Raw genomic sequence first — 16,768 nt, 5'->3', positions numbered from 1 at the left:
GAGAGCACAAAGCATATTGAAGTTGATTGTCACTCTATCCGTGAAGCATTTGAAGCTCTTGTTATCACTCTTCCACATATTTCCACTGAATTACAAACTGCTGATACCTTCACCACGGCTCTCACTCATCATCGACATTGCTTCCTAAGTAGCAAATTGATGCTTGTTGATCAACCCGCATCAATTTTAAAAGGGGGGGGGGGGTGGCGGGGGGCTGCAACGGATAGAAAAAGCTTTGCTGTCCATACTTCTTTCTTTATTTCAGCACACAATTTTTTCCTTATTTCTCCATTCATTATTCTGTGTAGTTAGCATATATTATTTGACAGATTATAGTTTACATGTATAAGGCTAGAATCATGCGGGAACTTATTTGCTTTCCATTGACAAATTATAGTTTACATGAATAGGGCTAGAATCATGCGGGAACTTATTTGCTTTCCATGTATAACATTCTTGTAAAGTCTATATATACAATATACATAACTCAGGGCTAGACAATTTCGGCCATTCACACAATACTTTGACATGGTTTCCCTCTTCCAGTTCTAGCAATTCTATTTCAGCTCTTACTGCTGCATTGTCCAATTTTGATATTCCCACATCCTACTCACACGCTGCCAAGGATGATTGTTGGCGATGAAGCTTACACATGTGAAGTCGGAGAGGGAAACAAACCCCGGGGTGGCTTCATATAAATACTCTTTAAGATCCCTGTGAAGAAAAGCATTCTTGGCATCCATCTGATGTAGTGGCCAATCATTGGAAGCAGCAAGAGCTAGAATCGTACGAATAGTAGTCATCTTAGCCACAGGATCAAAGGTCTCTTCATAATTGACACCATATTCCTGATTTTTTTCAAGTGCAACAAGGCAAGTTTTGTAACAATCCAAACTTCCATCAGTTCGGACCTTGACTAAGTAAACCCATTTGCAATCTAGAGGAATAATGATGGGAGGACAAGGCTCACTGTCCCAGGTGTGATTGACCTCTAAAGTGGCAATTTCTTCTTGCATAGCTTGTCGCCAACAATCATGCTTGGCAGCATGTGAGTCAGATGTGGAAATATCAAAATTGGACAATGGAGCAGTAAAAGCTGAAATAGAATTTCCATAACTGGAAGAGGGAGACCCATACCTATCCGGGGGTACAGACACTCGAGGAGAGTGACGTACCAAAGGCTCCAGAGGTGCTACAATTGACTGAATCTGGAGCGTGGTAGGATCCGATATCGGGTGAGCCACCAGAAGAGACTGTGGGTGGGAGCGTCTCGTATACACAATACCTGGTTTAAAACGAAAACTTACTTGATGAAGATCCGAAAACTGCTGCTCAAAGGAGGGGAGAACCACAGTAGAAGAGGAGGGCACAGAGGACACATGAAAGAAATGTTGATTTTCAAAGAAAATAACGTTCCTAGAAATGCGTGTACGATGAAATGTAGGATCATAGCAAGCAAATCCCTTTTGACATACATTATATCCCAAGAATGCACATCGAATAGATTGAGCAGATAATTTATGTCGCTTATGAGGAAGCAAATTAATAAAACATACACAACCAAAGGTACGAAGGTTATCGTAACTAAGTTGCTTAGCAAATAAGCGGAAATAGGGAGACTCCATGAGTAGGACTTGAGAAGGTAAACGATTAATCAAGTAAGTAGCAGTTTTCAGAGCCTCAACCCAGAACATGGATGGAACAGAGAATTCTAGCTTGACAGTACGTACCACATCTAGGTGATGACGATTTTTGCGTTCAGCTACTCCATTCTGTTGGGGAGTAGTAGGACATGAACGTTGATGAAGCAGAAAATTGATTGTCAACATATGCTAAAAACTCAGTGAAAGTAAGAAAAACCTCAGATTTAGAGCGAAGAAAGTAGACCTAAGTAAATCTGCAATGATCATCAATGAAAGTCACATAGTATTTAAATTTTTCATGTGAACTAACCGGGGAAGGTCCCCAAACATCACAATGGATAAGATCAAAGCACTGAGAGGCTCTACTAGCATGCAAAGGGAAGGAAAGAGTTTTGCTTTTACCAAGTTTGCAAGAAGCACACTCGAGATTAAGAAAAACGTTCTTTATTACCAAGTAAACCAAAGTTCAATACATGAGATAAGATCTGAGTATTAGAATGGCCGAAACGACGATGCCACATCATACTAAGATCTAAAACATTATTACAAGCAAAAGACTTAATAGAAGAAAGTGCTGGAACAGGCAAAAGTAATGGAAACAATCGCCCCACTTTAGGTCCTTTTGCAATCGGCTCCCCTGTTACCTGGTCCTATACAACACAACCATCACCTGAAAATTAACAGCACAATTGTTATCAAATGACCAACAGAATTAAGATTCGTGGAAAGCTGAGGAGCAAGAAACACATCAGTGAACTTAGAAGAGGCATCTCTGACAGCAGCTATTGGCAAAGAACTGCCATTGGTAGTCTGAATAGCAGATTGACCAGCATAGGGCCGAACATGACAGAGAGTAGTGGGATTATTTGTTATGTGAGTAGAGACACCCGAGTCCACTTACCAGATTTTAGTAGAATTGTTACCTTGGAACTACTTTGCTAAAAATGCCGAATTTAGCATCTGTTGAACCATTTTGGGTGTGCAGTAACTCGCTGCAGGAGGTGCAAGAACAAAGGAGTCACCTGAAGAAGAGCCAAGGGCCACAGAAGTCATTGTGGGGGGTACAATAACTAAGTTTGAAATTCCTGGGCCTGACGATTCTGAGGGCTGATACGACAGTCTTTGATAATGTGACCCTTCTTGCAATAAGAGTAATATTTCTTGGAACAATTAGCAGCGATATGCCCAAATTCCTTGCAGCAAAAAGACTGCAAGGTGCTAGAATGCGCAGGCTATCCTCGTCGTTGAGCAGCGTAAGCCATAGGGACGGACCCCGAACTACCATGAGATTGCTTTAGAGTAACTTGAGTACTAAGCCATTGTTCTTCACAAAGTAACTCACCAAAACAAACATCAAGAGAAGGAACAGGAGATCGATTCAGCAGAGAAGAGAGAACATATTCATACTTGGGGCGGAGTTTCATAAGAAACTGATCACAACGACTAGTCTAGTGAAGACATTGAATAATGGAAAGAGAGGCAACATGAGCATCCGTGATAACCAGATCAGAATAGTTGTTCCAAAGAGTTAGAAACGCCTAATAATAGTCTTGGATAGAAGGATTGTCATGTTGAAACATGGCAATCGCTTGCTCTAACTGAAAACCACAGGCACCGTTATCTTGATGATATACTTTTTTTGAGTAAATCCACATGGATTGAGCAGTGTGATGAGGCTGCAAGTTGGGGACAATATGTGGCTCAACTGAGCCAAGAAGTCAAGACATAATCCGAGCATCAAGCACAGCCCATGATGGAGAAGACAGTGAATTTTTTATTTATCAGGATTGGGTGCACAATCTGTGCCATCAATACGACCCCAAAGATCTTTTCCCTTAAGGAAAAGTTCAAATTGAAAAGCCCTTGTAGAATAATTGTTGGCCATAAACTTGGCACACAGGTGCGGAGTCCATGCTAAATAAAGAAAAAAAAAATTGAGACAGGATCAAAATAGCCAAAAAACAGTGTTGAAAGACAAACAGTACCAGAAAATCAAGAAGCCCAAAAATAAATCAACACGTGCAAATAAAAATTGAGATTGACATGCTTGCACTAAAAAAATAAATCACAAACCAAGAAAACTATAGAGGGATGTAGCAAAACACCTCCAATACCCTCATACTATTGTTTCGAGAATCACAAGGGCATAGAGTGACCGGAAAAAACAACAAAAGGCTGTTCTGACAGCCGCTCAGTCACAGAGTTACCGAGAAATAAAGATTTAAGGCTGCGCTGACAGCCACCAAGAAATCAAGATTAAGGCTGCGCCAACAGCCACCGAGACTTAGAAATACGAAAAATCAGAGAACCAAAAAAAATCCCCAAAGAGAACAGACCTACGACAGCCACAGAAATACCGAAAAAAAATTGTTGGGTGCAGCACTGGTCAACACAAACATCAGTGAAAGGCACGAGAGACACCTCTGAAACCGAGAAGACAAAAAAATTCGAAGGAAAAGAAAAGTTAGTAGTCAGCTCTGATACCATGTCAAAGTATTGTGTGAATGGCAGAAATTGTCTGGCCTTGAGTTCTATATATTATGTATAGACTTTACAAGAATGTTATACATGGAAAGCAGATAAGTTCCCGCATGATTCCAGCCCTATACATGTAAACTATAATCTGTCAATGGAAAGCAAATAAGTTCCCGCATGATTCCAGCTCTATACATGTCTATCAAATAATATATGCTAACTGTACAAAATAATGGATGGAGAAATAAGGAAATAATTGTGGCTGAAATAAGGAAAGAAGTGTGGACAACAAAGCTTTTGCTATCCATTAACAAGACCTGGTGGAAATCCATGTAGACCTCTTCCTCAAGTTCTCCATGAAATGCATTCTTAACATCATACTGTTTCAGTTCCCAATCCATATTTTCTGCTAGAGACAGTAAGATTCTAGCTATATTAATTTTAGCCATTGGAGAAAAAGTTTCATAGTAATCAACACTTGGGAGTTTGAGTATATCCTTTAGCTACTAGGCGTGCTTTGAACCTTTCAACACTTCCATCTGGTTTATACTTTACCGCAAATACCCATCTGCAACCAACTGCCCTTTTTCCTCTTGGTGGTGTGCACAACTTCGACGTCTAATTCTTTTCAAATGCTCCTGAGTCTTCAAATATTGCTTTCCGCCAATTGTGTTATTGAAGTGCCTCTATGACATTCTTTGGAATGGAAATACTTTTTAGGCTGGTAGTGAAAACTTTAAACACTGGTCCAAGTCTATGATAGGATACATAATTTGGCAGTGGATCTTTATTGCATGTTCGAACCCCCTTCCTAATAGCAATAGGCATATCAAGTTCAATGTGAAATCTAAACCCAAGTTTGTACCTATAGATATACTTTTCTCTATTGCATCCAAGGGATCTTGTGAGGAATGAATGGGTTTAGCTGTGTCTGGTTCTTTGTCTGGTATCGGTAGTGTCTTTTTGGTATGTCAAAACCTCTGCTGTTTTTGGCAATATAGAAGAGTCGTCTTCTGCAGCCTATCTGTGGGTTCAGGTTGCAGGAGATCAGGCTGCAGGACAGGGTGGTCAAGCTGTTCAGGCCCCAGGTTAGGGTGTTCAGTGATAGTTTCATATTCTTGCACGTCAGTAGGCATAGAAATTGGCATAGAGACTTGATCTAGACCTTGATTAGGACTACAAAACTGCTCGGGATTGACCCTATTCTCTCCCTGCCTTAGTAGTAGGGAGGTAAAATGGGACCAACTCGTGGAAGGTGACATCTCTACTAATAAACAGCTTGCGAGTCTGTGGACAATAACACCTGTACCCTTTGTGAAACATCAAGTACCCAAGGAAAATACACTTTGTTGCACAAGGTTCTAACTAATATTGCTTGACACATTCTGAACAAAGGCAATGCACCTGAAAACACGTAGTAGGAGATCATAATAGAATTTAACCGTGGGGTAAATAGCTTTGAGTTTGTCCGATGGAGATTCAAAGTCTAAAACTCTAGAAGGTATCATGTTAATAAGAAAGGTAGCAACTAAGAGCGCATCACCCAAAAATGCTTAGGAACATTATGATTAAAGAGTAAGTTGCGAGTGACATCTAGAAGGTACCGGTTTTTTCTTTTTGCTAGATCATTCTAAGGAGAGGTGTTTGCACAAGACATATGGTGAATAATGCCTTTTTCGGTAAAGAATGTTTTGAAATCATTATTGACATATTCTCTACCTTTGTCACTCAATTATTCTGATTTTTGTGTCAAAGAGATTTTGGATCATGTTGTAAAAAATAACAAACAGGGAAAAAACCTCAGATTTGTCATGCATTATATACACCCACATATGTCTAGTGTGCTCATCTATGAATGTTACAAACCAATGATGACCAAAGACAGAAGATATGTGACAAGTTCCCCACACATCTAATGAATAACTGAAAAAGGAGTAGATGCTTTATTAGTACTTGAAGGATAAGACACTCTATGATGTTTAGCTAATTCACAAGTAGAACAATGAAAAAAGATGCATCAGAGGGCTTTATTAGGCTAGGAAACATTTTACTAAGAACAAGAAAAGATGGATGACCAAGTCTCATATGCAACAACCAAGCTTCAGGAGGATCACCTGGACGTTGCATTCCATGAAAACTTGTGGATTGTATCTGCCGTTGGTACCCGTTGTGCATCTTCACCAGGCACAACCCATTTTCTTCCTCACCCAGACCATTCTTCTGCATTGAGGTCAGATCCTGAAGAAAACTACCAGATTCCGAAAAACACACTAAACAGTTAAGTTGCCTACATAACTTTTGAACAGAGATTAGGTTTGCTGATAGTCGAGGCACATGCAGAACATTAGGTAATGTCGGTTTCCCTCCAAGATGTTCCTTTTCCTGCAACTACTGATGCTGAACCATTAGCAATTTCAACTTTATGGTTACTAGAGCTAGGTTTATGTGAGATAAAAACAGAGCTATTTCATGTCATATGGTCTGAAGCACTTGAATCAACAATCCACATGTTACAATTATTTGAAGTAGTAGAGAGAGCATAGGAAGTTTTACCACCCCCCGTGGAGTTAGCAGTCTCAACATGAATTTCTAGTAACTTTATTAGTTCTGCAAGCTGCTTGTTGGTAAAAGCTGACTCAATCTTCTCCTGTTGTTGAGCATCTTCAGCCATATGTGCTTTACTCACCTTTTACCTTTATCTCTATGAGCTCCTGGCCTTCCATGTATCTCCCAACAAGTGTCAATAGCAGTGTTTTAAAAGGCGAGGCGTTTTACCCTCCGATAGGCGAGGCGTAAGCCTCAAGGTGTTGAGGCGTAAGCATCTTGGGACTGTAATTTTTTAAAATAAATAATAAATAAAATAAATTTATAGATAGTATAAAAATGAGAAAAATTTTAGAATAATGGGGAAAAAAATAAAAGACATAATTCTTAAGCGTCATATAGGCCAATTTTTGTTAACAAACTCAAACAATGCATGTTGTGCTTAGCCATAACTAGAGAGAGAGACTGAAAATTCAAAATTTTCACCCAAGTATCATGTCTGAATCACCTTCGGACATGTTTTTGTTTATTGAACAGGAACAATCAGTAGTTGCAGTAGGAACTGAAAATTGAAATATGAAACAAAGACCTCAGACTCGGATGAAAATCTTGAAGGAAAGAGGTTGTATAGGGGGTTGCTGCAGAGAAACGAGAGGCTCAAAGGAGTCATCGGAGGCAGATCAAAGCTTGGAAGGGATCCTCGATTCATCGAAGAGTCACGAGAAGCTTGGAGGAATCGTCGAAAGTAGTTGTGGATTCGTCGGAGAGGGAGAAGGAGATGGAGGAATCATAAGAGCTATGGAAGCTTCTTCAAGTCGTCAGAAAGGGAGAAGGAGATGGAGGAATTGTCGGAGAGCTACGTTGAGTTGTTGGAGAGGGAGAAGGAGCTGGAGGAATTGTCGAAGACCTAAGTCGAGTCGTCAGAGAGGGAGAAGGAGCTGGAGGAATTGTCAGAGAGCTACGTCGAGTCGTCGGAGAGGAAGGAGCTGGAGGAATAGCCGGAGAGGGAGAAGGAGCTGGAGGAATCGTCTCTGAAAGCTTCGTCGAGAGAGGGAGGAAGAAGCTTCGTCGAGGGGTTTTAGACTTTAGAGGATAGATTTTGGTTCTTTTTTTTTTTTTAATTATGTTTTAAATCAGGCCATCTAGAAATACGTACGCCTTCCAACTTGAGGCATAAAATGCGAGTTTTTTCACCTAAGGCGTACGCATTTTAGGCTTTTCGCCTTTCCAATTACGCCTTAGGGTGTTTTAAGCCCAAAACGCCTCAAGGAGTGCTTTACGAATGCTTTTAAAACACTGGTCAATACTATGCCTCCATTTATGGCATCAGTCACACCAAAGATTGTCCTTGTCGTTCCCTTTCTTCCTCTTATTTGGAGGTCTATGATCTCTATTGACTACCATAGCCACAGATTCCCCACTCCGATCCAGGAATCCTTAGTCATGGCCTTTCTTCTGCTCTCTCACTTCGTACCATCGAGAAAGCTTCACTAAGGGAACGAAAAGGAGTTCTACTAATCACCATGGAGCACTCATTGTCAAATTCAGATCGTAAACCAGACAAGAATTTATACGTCCTACCCTTCTCCATAAGGTGAGTAACTCTAATTGGCTCATGAGTATTCTCAAGTTCTAAATTTTGATAATAATCCAATTCAATCCATAATCCCTTTAGATTACTGAAATAGGAGTTAACATCGGAATCACCTTGTTTAGTGTCTTGGATCTGATTCTTCAACTCATACATTGAACCATCATTACCTCCACTTGAAAATTCCTCTTTCACAGCTGCCCATAGATCACTTGCCTTCTCCATGAATAGATAGTTATGCCCAATGTTTGGCTGCATAGTGTTGATCAGCCAAGCCAACAACTGAGTTCTCATTTTCCCATCTCTCTGCTGCAACTTCATCTTCTTCTGGCCGCTTCTTAGAGCCATCTAGATATCACAACTTGCTCTTCGCTCTGATGGTCATCTTGACTGATTGTGCTCAATTGAGATAATTGGTGGAATTCAGCTTCTCAAACACCATTGGGAGGTTGGATTGATCATGCTGGCTGTTGAATTGCATAGCTGACACGAGATGTTTACTGTCAACATACATGGTGATTTGTGAGGTTTCTAGTTGCAGGTGGGTAGGGACGTGCGGCAGCTAGGATTTTGCTTGAGAAGGGAGTGGCAGGTGGCAGCTGAACTTCTTTCTCAGCCTAAGAGGGTGGCAGCTGAAACTCGTGGCTGGACTTCTGTCTCAACCTGATAGGGTGGCAGCTGAACCTCTTTCTTGGCCCAAGTCTGTGTGCTTCAGATGCTGATGGCGGCTAGGGTTTTCCTGGGGATGGGATGTGCAGCTAGGGTTTCTTAGGGACTGTGAGGCTAGGGTGTTAAGAATCTTAGGCTCTGATACCAAGTAGAAAAAACTAACAAATGACTTTTTGTATTTTGTTGTATAGAATGTCATTACATACTGCTGCGTTTATTCATAAAGTCAGATGCCTATAAATAGAAAGAAATCAACTCACACTCTATACAATTAATTCTAGGAAATTATATCTAATAAGGCAAGTCTAATTTAGGACACACTAATTGTGATTCTCTGCAGACTCTATTTTTAGAGTTGCCGAGAATGGTAGCTTTCCATATGCGGCAGATCTTCAACACATATATTCATATAAAAGGAAAAACTAGCCATATACAAATGATATACCATGATCTTCTATTCCACCTCTATCAAGTATCAAGTGAAACTAGATTTTTACATAACTATGGCACATGTCGTGTGATACAAAAAGATATCTATATGCCCTCTCATATTTACAAATAGAATAAACTGAACCCTAAGCTCTTTATAGACTACTATGTTTAATGTGCATCATCATTCATCATCCTCCCATTCCTCTAGTCATCTACGAAAATCATCTATTCTCGTTCCTCTTTTTCTTTATCTCCTCATCATCATCGGTCATCTCAACTTCATCTTCTTTAACATTTTTGCATTTTCCTCTATGATCAAATCTCAAGTTCCTTGATCCCACATAATCATATGACATTATAAAATTATTAAAATGTGACAACTATTTTAAAACTTTATTTGTAAATTGATTAGTTAGGGAGTGGCAAATGTAAAGTCTTAGTTATATGACTCATACCTCTCTTCCTTGCTATGCCCAACTCTCCATTATCTTTAAAGCATTCATTGATATTAATGCATTAAATGTCTTCTAGTAGATAAGGGCCTTCCATTTCTGATAAACAAATGATTCACACGTCTCACCACTTTGTTGCCTTCTTGCTTGCCTTAGCTCTAGTTGCATGTTGTACTTGACAAAGAAGAGTTTTCAATCTTTGCTGTTTCAACTAATTCCTGATTTTTTTGGAGTGGACATGGTCAAATGTGCTCCAATTCTTCTCACATCCCATGGCACTACATATAAGACCAACGACTCATCTTGCAAGCCTTTGAAGCTCCTTGCACTCCTTTCCATAACTCTCCCACCATAAAGCTATATATATGATAAAAAAGAATGAACAAATGTCATATCATATGTATGCTTATCAACTAAAAGAAAACTAAAAATTGATAAGATTAACAAAAATTGGATACTGTGTTGTTTCTTGTCTCTTGTTAGAGTAGCAATGCTTAAACCAAACATTTCTTCAGCATTTTTGAACTTCTCCAATTGTTAATCAATCTTGATCCTTGTTTGAACATCTGGATACATTTTTTCAATTGTGTTGTATAGACCAACTTTGACTTCTATGTCTGCATTAAAGCCATCACTAAATTGAAACCTACAAACAAAATAAATAATAAAGATAAATGAACGCTTGATGGGCTCATATAATATGTTGCCAAGTTTATTTAGTTTTTAGACAATGCAACTTACCTCTGGTTAAGTATATATTCTGCCACATGAAGTGGCCTATGAGGTTGCAAATCCCATCTCATATCAGTGATGTTCTAAATATGATCATACTTGGTCTTTTGATATTTAAAATTTTGGACAATTTGTTTCTTTGGTCTATCCATGGCTTCATATATATATATTCCATTGCCGGTTTGGCATCACCATCAATAGGCCTCAAAACTTCGACAAGTGAGCTCTCACACTTGAAACAATACTTTATTGTTTTCCAAAAGTTATCATCACATAATAACGTGTCCTAGCTTCCAAACTCTAAAGCAATAGTGACACTTGGTCCATCCCTCTGGTGCAAACATGGCTTGAAGAGGAAGCTTGTTTTCATAAAAAACTCTTCAAACTAAAAAAAGTGTAGCAAGCCTTGTGACCATGGCTCTCTTTAATTCTTTCTTTCTTGAGAACTCATTGAACAGGTTAAACACCCATATGTGTTGGTAAATGAAGACACACCTCCTTAGCCTTTTGAATTTGAAGATGGGCAAATCTCCAATGTCATGCAATATTAAGTCAATGCAATGGGTTGCACATAGAGACCAAAATATATGCTTTCTCTTCTCCATAAACAACCACCAGCACCTACATAAGCTCAAGCACTATTTGTCCTCACTTCAACCACATTTTTCCTCCAATCTCTTTCACTAATCAGTCAAGTAATTAATACAACTTATAAGCATCCTTCACCATGCTTGAGGTATATATTGATTTAAGAAAAACAATGCTACTAGGAAGAAATTTTGTGAGATGCCTTTATTTTGTCAGTCCATCCATTCAACATCAAAATACATCTAGGTGCTGAAGGTAAGGCCAAGGGACTTTTTTTATCCTCTCTTTTGGGACAAAAATCATGTAAATGGCACGAGCAAGTAAATCATGGAAAAAAAAAAAAGTTAAAAGGGGTTTTAATTGGGTTTTAGAGAAGTCAAAGCTGGGCATGTGTCGATAGGGTTGAATCACATGAATCGTGCAATTTGAGAAGATTCATCGATTTAGCTTGAGAATCAGTTCTTTGATTTAGGTATTTGTTTGGTTCTCCATACAATTGAACTCGTTTCCCTTCTTCTTGATAATAGATGAATCAATTGATTTAACAACTATGGTTTTTTCGGTCTTAAAACCCTCCCAACCTCTAACAAAGACCTCTCCCAAGAATTTTTAATCAAAGAATGAGAAGACTATGATCTAACTGCATATCTCAAACCTGAAGGTGGTAGGACCCCTCTTGCTAGATGCTAACAAAAGTGGTGGTCCAACACTAGTCTAGATAAAGAGGTTTGGGAAAGAGTAGGAGAATCATCCTCCCATTTGCTACTAAAAAAGAATCTGTCTAGAATCTAGATACCTAGCCATCGATATACTTCCACCCACTGACCAAGAGAAAACAGCATTTTCCGCAGGGATTTCACAACCCACAATCCCTGATGAATCTATTAAAATTCTGCATGCTTGAGGTACACCTACGCCCCCCCCCCCCCCCCCCCCCCCCCCCTTTCTTTTATTTTCGCCTGGAAATCCTTTTACATTAAAATCACTCCCCACCACCTAGGAGAACAAAAACCAAACACTGCATACAACTCTTCCCAAAAAACAAAACTTAGGGCAGGCCTGGTCTTGATCTCTTGGAATTTTCATTTTTGCAGCTATCTTAATTATGGAGATGCTGAGGAGCTTATTTTGGTTATATGTTTTCTCTTTTTCCCCTGTTGCAAGAGGAGAAGTAGGTTATGGACATTGGGTCGTGTTGCATTTTGTTCTTGTAACCATTCAGTTTGCATTTTGTGGAATAGGTTGTTTGCTCATTTTGGAGAATGTTGTGTCCAGACTTTTGGTTAGTTTTTCTGCTTACTTCTTTTGGGGGTTTTATAATGGGAAAGGATGCTAAAAGGTTAAGGTACTAGTTAGTTTTTGCAGTGATTTGGTGCATGTGTTGTCAGAGAAAAATGCTCAAATTTTTACTTGTCAGTTTCTTTCTGTGCCAGTTGCTTGGTGATCGAGCAAGTATTCTTGCTTCTTTATTGGCATATTATCTGGTTGGTTAAGGAATCTTATTCAGGGACTCCCAAAGGGTTCGATGGCTTTGTTGGGCTGATGCTTTTTATATTTTGTTTGAATCATTTTCTTTGTCATTTCTTTCCTTTTAGTATCCTGCAATTTGTATCTCCTTTCACTGTCAATGAACTTTCTTTTATCATTTTTTAAGTCCTGAGGTTACTTACTATTTCATTTCTTTGCAGGCCAATATTTTCTTCCGACAATATCAATTCAGACAAGCACAAGATGGAGAGATTTCTTCATGCAGGTCGTTTTTCAGTAGCATCAATTTACGCTCCAATTTCTTTTCCACCTCTTCCTTTAATAGTCTTGAAGAGTGTAGAGGGGGCTGCAACACCTGCTGTTGCTGCTGTTGGCTCGTTGAGATGTATTGATCCAGACAGAATAATTCTGAAGAAGATTGTTTTAACTGGGTATGATTAAGTTCTGTTATTCCTATCATCCTCTCTCAAGCACACATGATCACCCAATGCACTACCAATGTTGGAATGGCCTAACAAGCAACATAATTGACAAATTCATGCAAAAAAAAACTTTAAACCAAACATCAAATATGTTTTTTGATGAGGGTTTAGTGTGTAATGTTCCTGCCAACCAGCCGATCCTTGTTTAATGTGGATCCATGCAAGACTTGGATTTGATATGTTGGTCTGAGAAATTGAAATGTATCTAACCATTTTATGATTTGATTGTGAGCACATACCTCATATTCAACCTCTTTACAACTAGGTTTTGAAATTAATGTTTTTATTAATTAATAAAATATTGAAATGAGTACATATTTAGTTATTTGAGATGAGTCCTTTTACATTATTCAAGTAAATAATTAGATAGTGAATGCTAATCAGTTCAATCATGGCTTTAGGTTTTTAAAAACATAACTGTACCCTACCTGTTTTGAATTGGGTTGGGTTTGTGTTTTGATCTTCATAGTCATTTGTCGATGAATTATTGGAAAAGCTTCCTTGAAGCTTTATTAACATATTTGGTAATTATTGATTTAATTAGATTTCTTTTGACTTTTAAGATTTGTCTGGTATACTTCTCTTCTTTATTTCCTGTTACATTCATGGAAAATGTATTAGAATATGGATGGGGTCGCCTTTGTTTCCCTCCACCCTTGCTATAAAGTATGATTCTTTTGCATTAGTTTGGTAAAAAGGTACAATTAATAATTCTCAACTATTTTTCCTCATTCCAAAGTCAAATTTCTAATTTGTTTAGGATTTTTAATGTTACAGACTTACTTATCTCTATATTTTATGTTGCATAACTGCCTAGAGGCTTTTTAACCATAAATGATATTATGGTGCAGATACCCGCAACGTGTTTCAAAATTGAAAGCCTCAGTAAGATATATGTTTCATAACCCAGAGGATGTGGTATGGTTCAAGGTGAGATTGAGCTGATATTTCAGCCCCCATAGCCACACGTGAATGCATGCCTGCATTTAGAATTAAATTGTGCTGCACTTATGCTGCTTAACTATATAAATATATTCATTCATTCATTTATTTTTGAATTTATTTATTCAAAGAATCATGCTGCATTGATCACAATCTGAATTCTAGATGTGGGTGTGTTTGCAGCCTGTGGAAGTCTGGACAAAATGTGGTCGACGTGGTCGCATCAAGGAACCAGTTGGCACACATGGTACGATGCTCATAAATTTTGAAAAGCAAATAGGTTGCTTATTTCATATAAAAAAACAAAATGAAGGGCAAAAGAATAAGTACGAATATTTTTTTCAAAAATTCCTGTTTTTTGTCACCCACCACTTTCTTTGCAGTGTGTTATTGGATATTCATGCATTCAAGTTTGCGCGCTTTTTCAGCTTCTTGTGCACAGTGTTCTGTGCTTGGATAAAAATGGCCCCTGTATACTTTACTGTCTTCTCGAAAAATGCTCATTGAAAAATTTGAATTGGTTAGATAATGTGCTTGAAATTTTGGTGGTTTTCACATGTATTTTGGATTTGGGGGATGGTCAATAATGACTAACCTCCTCTGTTTCTCGTGCAGGGGTAATGAAATGTATCCTCAATGGGGTACTCCAGCAGCATGACACAGTATGCATGAGCTTGTACAAGCGCACATATCCCAAATGGCCAGAACATATATATCCGATTTTTGATGCATGATTGATGAAGCGGGGGCTGCTGCTGAGTTGCTTGGTTTGGTCCTGGAAACACAGGAGAATCTCTGTTTTGAATCGATGGGAATGAAGCTCTGGTTCTGATAAGTTTTTTTTTTTTTTCTTTTTTTTGGGTAACTGGTGAGACTGTAAGACGCATGCAGTTGAGCAACATGGGTGTATAGTATCCGCTTGACAACTTCCGGAATTTTAGCCCGAGAGGGTATGCTGTGTCCTGCACCTTTTATGAAATGTTATGTATTTGTGAACTGAAATTTTGAATTGATGACTTGTATCATCAGTTTAGCGGGGAGAGAACATTTTTGCAAGAATATTTCTTAATTTTGAACTATCCATTATATTGCATTTTTACTCCCTGGTGTGGTGGGTTGGTTTTTGTATCTTGCATTCAATACCAAGGGGAGAAACCCAGAAACTCCTGCGCAGCATCAGTGGTACATTGTGAAATTGCCTCCGAAGTAAATTTCTATCTTTGGAAGAAAACCTGGGGGTTGGCATTTATCATCTAACCAGTTTCATTAGTAATATGCTGGGTGCACACTCTCTCTCTCTCTCTCTCTCTCTCTCTCTCTCGTATATAGCACAACTTTGTTTCTATTATATATTTTCTCTATCTAAAATATTACTAAATGAAATTTTGTTTAAATATAATTAAAAATTAAGAAAATAATTCAAGTTGGTGACATGTAATTTAAAATTTTGCTCATTGATTTAAATTCAATTGTTCTCCTTGATTACTAAACATTTTAAAAAATTAGGTACCCTCATATTTTTCTCTTTTTTTCTTAATATTTTTTAAGTTTTCAATGGATTTAAAAAATATGTAAAGGTTCACTTACATTCAATGATTATTATTGACATTGTTTGGGTAAAAGATATCATCTCCCGGTAAAAAGACATAGATCTCTCTTTAAGTTTCAATAATTTTATATATTTTCTCCGAGATTTCAAAAATGTCATAAACCTTTCTTGACATTTAATTTTTTTTTTTGTACATTTACACAATTTAGAAGATATTTTTGTAAACTATGAAGGGAAGTTTGTATCTTTTTGAGAAATCTGAAGAGAGGTTTGTGGAATTTTTTAACCTTATGAGAGGTTATTGTCTTTTTACCAAATCCAGGTTAATATTTTTGGTCCCAAGTATATCAAGATAGACTGCAAGGTCTATTTGCCTCTTGTTTTTTGGTAAAGAGAATGTGTAAATTTTCTTATTTACTATTGAGGGAATAGTGACTTAATAAACTCTTATGCATGCAACCACCTTGTCCACTAAAATGGCGTCAGATGAACTTGTATAAAGTTGGTTAAGTGACATCATTTTAGAGATTGGGAAGACTGCTTTTAAGATTCCGTCCTTTCCAGAGTGGTTATGGCTCAACTCCTACCAAGGTAAATTATACTTTTCAATCCCATTGCTTGCATTTTGATGTAATTACAAATCCATTTTTGGAAATAGAAGAATGACCTAAGACAATTAGATATAATTAAATTTGGTTTGTAAAGGGAAAGAGTGAGAATGAAATAAAACAAAAAATTTGAATAAAAAACATGTAAAATTAAAAGATCAATTCAATTTTGTCCTATCCAACTCCATTTCATCTCGCAGAGGGGAAACAGATTTAACTTGGTTTTTTTCTTTTTGGCTACACTAAATTTGATTTCATTCAATCCAATTCGTGCATGCTAAACATGTACCACCTGATTTTTCTCTCATAGAGTATTTTTTTTTTTTTTTTTTAACATTTTTCCCACTTTTCATAGTATCTCAAGTGTCCCAAAAAGTTTATATGGTAATTTTTAAAATAATTTTTTTAGAAATAACTGTTCAGCATTGATACAATTTTTAACAATTACCAATTTTATTTGGAAAACATACTGCTATGCTTTTGGACAGGTCACATCATATGAGGTCCTCAGTTGCATGAAATTAGACTCCCAAGTAGAAAGTCTCACCAGTCATCAGACAACTAACAGCTCTG

The 16,768-nt window shown here is 37.9% G+C and overlaps 1 protein-coding gene across 4 annotated transcripts in view; it reads left to right on the top strand.

The window, feature by feature from the left end:
* Window positions 1-15,137, top strand: part of LOC131150170 (uncharacterized) — a 54,178-nt gene extending 39,041 nt beyond the window's left edge. For 2 of the 4 annotated variants that reach the window (XM_058100757.1, XM_058100756.1), the window contains 4 exons: window positions 12,815-13,045; window positions 13,948-14,026; window positions 14,222-14,285; window positions 14,654-15,137. In XM_058100757.1, the coding sequence (XP_057956740.1) occupies window positions 12,815-13,045; window positions 13,948-14,026; window positions 14,222-14,285; window positions 14,654-14,772 (493 nt within the window). In that variant the 3' untranslated portion in view covers window positions 14,773-15,137. Of the gene's footprint in view, window positions 1-12,814; window positions 13,046-13,947; window positions 14,027-14,221 lie in introns of all 4 variants that reach the window. The other 2 variants (XM_058100755.1, XM_058100754.1) reach the window with 1 other exon arrangement.
* Window positions 15,138-16,768: the final 1,631 nt, after the last annotated feature.

Source organism: Malania oleifera, chromosome 3, assembly GCF_029873635.1.
Source record: "Malania oleifera isolate guangnan ecotype guangnan chromosome 3, ASM2987363v1, whole genome shotgun sequence".
Classification (NCBI taxonomy): Eukaryota; Viridiplantae; Streptophyta; class Magnoliopsida; order Santalales; family Ximeniaceae; genus Malania; species Malania oleifera.
This window is presented reverse-complemented; position numbering and strand designations above follow the sequence as displayed.